Source organism: Lathyrus oleraceus, chromosome 5 (assembly GCF_024323335.1).
Source record: "Lathyrus oleraceus cultivar Zhongwan6 chromosome 5, CAAS_Psat_ZW6_1.0, whole genome shotgun sequence".
Classification (NCBI taxonomy): Eukaryota; Viridiplantae; Streptophyta; class Magnoliopsida; order Fabales; family Fabaceae; genus Lathyrus; species Lathyrus oleraceus.
Genome location: NC_066583.1, coordinates 620,130,328 through 620,135,978, shown reverse-complemented (window position 1 = coordinate 620,135,978; position 5,651 = coordinate 620,130,328). Strand labels below are relative to the sequence as shown.

The window sequence follows — 5,651 nt, the reverse complement described above, 5'->3', positions numbered from 1 at the left end:
CCACCTCGTATGTGGGGGTCTATCTCCTGCTGGGTGTGGAGGACGTTATTCTCAAAAGCTCGGTTTTGACGACATAAATCGTCTATAGCATTACGTGTCTCTGTCGTGGCGCTTTCTTCGCCTTCGAATTCTTCGCTGGCCGGAGTTGTTGTCTTTTTGTTCACCATGATGGTTAGAGAGGTTGAACGCGAGGACACTAATCCGACAGGGTGTTATTGTGGTGGCTCAGGTCAATTTTACGGGGGTCCACGGGGGAGTCAATTGTACTTGCTTAAAAGTATAATACATGATAAATCCTAATTATTAAGGGATGTTAAGAGGTTTTTAAGGTGTGTTGTAGGGTTAAGAGCTAGCTCACATGGGTGGTAAAAGGCGTCGTGTATGTGATTTTCTTAGTAAGAACCAGATTATCCTTCTTAACATCAATGTTAAAGTATTTATAACGATGTTGGAGACACGATGGATGGATAAAAATGAAATTATTATATATAAACGAGATCAGACATTATCCATCTCCTCTATTATTTCAGATGAACTCCTTATCAATATACATGATGGATGGATAAAAATGAATGTGTTATATGTAACTTATATATAAAAACCTTGTACACGTTGACATGTCTTTATATGTGTCATTCCGTACCTCCATACTGTCAGAACAAAAATTAGGAATAGTTTGACACCGAACATTTATAGTGCAGCATATATGGTCCTACGTATACATCACTTCCATAATCTCTTTTACATTAATCAAAAAGAATAAAATATTATTCATATACTCAGAGACTACTACTACCACATGAAATACTCAAACCTAATTAATACATCAAATCACATCCATTATCACCTAAATAACTAATTAATTCTCAAATTGAAATTAATGACCACTTATCAACTTATCACATACTTTTTTTCTCCTCTTATACATCTCACTATAAAACCAAACACCATGCAACACTCACTAACACAAAAAAAAACACCAAATGGAGAGATTACCACTAATTAACCTAATAATGACTCTCTTCAACATTCCATTATTATGGAAAGAGTGTCTCTCTTCAGCATTCAGAACAGCCTTAGCATGCACCATAGTTGCAAGTGTAACACTTTACGGACCAATTTCAATCACAACTTTCATAACATTTCCCGCGTTTTCTTACGTCGTCGTGATTCTCATTATCATAAACGACGCGACGTTAGGAGACGCGCTACGCGGTTGCTGGCTCGGGCTCTACGCTACGATTCAAAGTTTGGCCCCGGCTATGTTGAGCCTATGGGCTATGGGCCCAAATAGATTCTCTAAAGGGACAGCTTCTGTTGCTGTGGGTTTGGCTGCATTTGTTGTGGTTTTGCCTTCAGATAAATCAACACATTTGATAGCTAAGAGAATTTCATTGGGACAAATTGTGTTGGTCTATGTTTTGGCTTATTCTAATGGTGTTCATGTTGATGCTTTTATGCATCCTGTTCATTTGGCTGCTAGTACTTTTTTGAGTGTTATTGCTTGTGTTGTTGCATTGCTTCTTCCTTTTCCACGTTTTGCTTGCTACCAGGTAAGTAATTTTATCATTTTTCTTCATTTTATGATTTGTGTCTTTTTAGTTACTTATGTCTTTTTTGTTGTTGTGACTTGTGTGTTCCATTCTGTGATTGTGATTTTGACTGTTATATTATGAGTGGCAATAAAAAATCAGACAAAGCTTTTCTGTTATTTTTCTTTTGATATATATCATGTTTTTAATTTATATTTCTCTTGTTAATTATTATTATTCTTATTATTATTATTATTATTATTATTATTATTATTATTATTATTATTATTATAACTAATATGACATTCAAATTTTTTAATGTTGATTAAAAAATATAGCTATAATTTTTTATACTACAAATAGATATGAAATTTGAATACAAAATGAAGTTATTATGCTTAATAATTTATTATAAATTTTAGTATTTAGCATGTTAATAATGGTTGTTTCAAAACAAAACTATTGAATTTTATCAATTTAGTTGTGAAGTTTAATTTCTTGGTTATTTAAAAATACAAGTTTTTATTCAATAAATTATATATATATTTTTTAATAAAATTCAAAACTATTTATTACATTATAAAAATATAATTAATTTATAATTTGTTTAATTGATCACATTTTTATTCGTGATTAAATTAGTATTATGCATGTGTGAAGAAAGAGGTGTAGTGGTCTTAAAATTATTGTTGTAAAGTTGTATTGTGATATATGTAGTCATATGATCTTTAAATTCATATATCCATATATCTCTCATATATTTTGTATGTTATTATAAACATTGTAAGCAATATATTTTCTAAAATTCTTTATTCCCAACATGTACCATTTAAGTGGAATCTTCACGTCATCCATCAATTGTGCTTCCTTTTCCCTATCAAGTCTTAGGAAAGCAGAAAAAAAAAATCGATCTTCTACAAGTATATTTACAGGGAAAATGTTGGTTGATTAATCTAAAAAAAGTATATGATTACCTTTTGGAGCATGGATCGTAAATGTAATAGGATAGAGAGGTAGGTAGGGAAATTGGGTTCTAACAATTATAGTTCAGCAGAATGGAACATGACACCTAAATCATTACATTATTTCATTGTTTGCAATTTGGACTTTATAAATCTGACCTCATACTTCAAACCACTTTAGCAAAATAAATCTGACTTCATAGGTTCAAATCACTTTAGAAAAATAATAATTAAATTAAATATTAAGTATTGCTCATAAAAAATTATGCTCATTCTAATAGTTAAATATATTAAATTTTTTAAAATTTATGGAAAAAAAACACAATTATTAATTTATTTTTAATTAAATTATTATGCATCTAACAATACTAAGTAATTAATAATTTGCAAATAAAAATTAAATTTGTTAACATTTATTTATATTTAAGATTAAAACATTTGAAAACTTTTTATTTATAAATAGGATGAGAGGGAATAATAAAATTAGTGATGACAATTAGATCGTCTCATAAATTTAATCTAGTATTTTAATAGTGTCTTGATTTTTGAAATATTGGTGTTGCTTTTAGTAGACTAAATGTAAGTTTTCTTCAAAGAAACAAGAAAACGTATCTATAATCTAAGTTTTGTTTCATGTTTAATGCAGGTGAACAAAAACTACAAGCTATTAACAAACAATATCTTGAAGAGATTGAACCTTCTTGTAAAGGTGATTAGTGATGAGGAAAACACCTCTGCATTTGGACTAATCTCTCGCACTAAGATTTTAACGACCAAACGAATCAAGATTTTTTCAACCATTCTACGTTACCTAGTAAGTCCAATAAATTTCTTTTGCAAAATCAATTAATTTAAGTCATTTGTGTATTGATGGTCGATGGATCGAGATTACATAACCAAAATTGCTAAATTTAAAATATCAAATTTTATATAGTATATATGATCTAAATCCAATAATTTTATCTAATGTCGTCTCAATAAAGACAAGCATTTAAGTGTTTTATATAATCCGTGTGTTAATTTTAATTTTTTTTTTGAATAGGATGGGATGAAGTGGGAGAGGCTTCCAATTAATTTCTTCAAACCAAATTACAATAACTTGGGAGAGAGACTTCAAGAGGTAGATACAAGTCTTATAGGAATGGAATTAGCTTTAACTTGCACCAAATCATTCCCAATAAACATTCTTAACCAAGACCTAACACATGGTCTAAACACACTTGAGGAACATGTTAACCTAACCATAAAAAATGCTAAACACACCTTCCTAGGTAGTGGTTCACTTACTGTCCCAGAATCCAATTCAAAAAACATCACACATTTTCTCCAATCCCTTCATACTATTCCAACAACTCAACAAGAATTACCAATATTTTTCTTCCTATTTTGTGCCAAACTCCTTCACATGAAACCATCAACCGAAGGCCCAACTAATTCCCAAGCCCAGCCCATTAAGAAAAAAGAAAAGCAAACTGAAGGTAAGGATAAATGGGCCTATTGGGCCACAACAATAAAAAACACAAATCTTCTCCCCGCAATTAAGTACTCTTTCTCATTGGGCTTATCCGTTTACATGGGCTTATTGTATAGCAAAGAAAGCGGGTTTTGGTCTGGGCTTCCGGTCGCCGTGAGTTATGTTTCGGGTAGAGAAGCTACTTTTCGGGCTGCAAATGTTAAAGCCCAAGGAACCGTGATTGGTACCGTGTACGGTGTGTTGGGATGTTTTGTGTTTAATCGATTATTGTCAATTAGATTCTTGTCATTACTTCCATGGTTTATTTTTACGAGTTTCCTTCAACGGAGTCGAATGTATGGGCCGGCTGGTGGCATTTCGGCGATAATTGGGGCCGTTTTAATTTTGGGCCGAAAAAACATTGGCCCGCCAAGTGAGTTCGCGATAGAAAGAATCATTGAAACTTTTATTGGGCTTTCTTGTTCTATTTTTGTGGATCTTCTTTTTTGGCCCAAAAGGGCTTCAACATGTGCCAAATTTGAACTATCTAAATGTTTGCCCATTCTCATTGATTCAATTGAGACATTGAGCCTAGTTGACAAAACCGATTTACAATTGAAAGAAAACCAAAGAAAATTAAAAGTGCAAGTTAATGAGCTTAAGAAATTTGTGATAGAAGCTGAAGCTGAGCCCAATTTTTGGTTTTTACCATTTCATAGTGGTTGCTATAATAGGCTTTTGGGCTCATTGTCAAAGTTAGTGGATGTTTTGCATTTTGGAGCACTTGCATTAAAATCACTTCAACAAGAGTTTCAAACAAGTGATAATAATTTTGTGAATGAGGAAGTGAACATGTTACAAAGTAAACTTGTACATGTTAAGGAAGTTATTTGTTGTTCCATCAAAAATCTTGAAGAAATTTCCAAAATGAAGTCATTCAAGTTTGTTGAGAAAGAAAAGAAGAACATGTCTTGGGATGTTGAAATGGGAAAGTCAAAAGTGGATAGTGCTTGGCTTTCAAGTTTAGGAGAAGATGGAATAAGAGAAATTGTTGAGTCTTTTCTTCAAAAGTCAAGAGATGTTGTTGATAATTTGTATAGTGATGAAGGTGAGAATGAGGTGAAAAGTGAAGTTGCTTTGAGCTTGAGTGTTGTTGGGTTTTGCTTGAGTGTGTGCATGCAAGGGACAATTGAGATTGAGGAGGCAATAAGGGAACTTGTTCAATGGGAGAATTCATCTAGCAATATTTAGTTTGTGTGAGATAAAGCTACTTGCTTTCAAAATATGATATTGACATTGTATTAAAACAAAAAAAAATGTAATTGAAAAAGTTTACAAAGTATATAAAATATTATAATAAAAAAGGAAATACTAATTTTACCAAATTATTTTATTTACATGTATTTCTTAAAAATTTGGAATATCTTTTGTAGCTAAAATTTATCCATGCTTGACTATTAAGATAAATGTTTGGAGAAAAAAATGCTTTGACTTGTTTAAAAATGATTTTACACATAAATAAAGGTTAAAAGGTGTCAAGACAACCATGATCAATGAGATGTTAAAAATATTAAATTTAATTGTATCACTTCTAGCTTTTTTGATTGTAGATAAATGAATGGATGTGAAATACTTTTATGATTTAATAATTATTTGACAATTCATGATAAGACATAAACACTTGACAGTGATTTGAGCAACTAT

The 5,651-nt window shown here is 31.2% G+C and overlaps 1 protein-coding gene across 1 annotated transcript; it reads left to right on the top strand.

Annotated features, from left to right (window-relative positions):
- The first annotated feature begins 977 nt into the window (after positions 1–977).
- Positions 978–5,249, top strand: LOC127087158 (uncharacterized). The gene is made up of 3 exons (XM_051028021.1): positions 978–1,553; positions 3,141–3,308; positions 3,537–5,249. Exons 1-3 carry the CDS (start codon positions 984–986, stop codon positions 5,196–5,198), a joined length of 2,400 nt encoding a protein of 799 aa, XP_050883978.1. The 5' UTR covers positions 978–983; the 3' UTR covers positions 5,199–5,249.
- Positions 5,250–5,651: the final 402 nt, after the last annotated feature.

What these genes read in the sequence shown, in the direction of transcription:
- LOC127087158 (XM_051028021.1), top strand. Translation starts at nt 984, where the DNA reads ATGGAGAGATTACCACTAATTAACCTAATAATGACTCTCTTCAACATT. An exon ending in CACGTTTTGCTTGCTACCAG is followed by an intron (nt 1,554 to 3,140) that starts GTAAGTAATTTT and finishes TGTTTAATGCAG; the next exon opens with GTGAACAAAAACTACAAGCT. An exon ending in CAACCATTCTACGTTACCTA is followed by an intron (nt 3,309 to 3,536) that starts GTAAGTCCAATA and finishes TTTTTTGAATAG; the next exon opens with GATGGGATGAAGTGGGAGAG.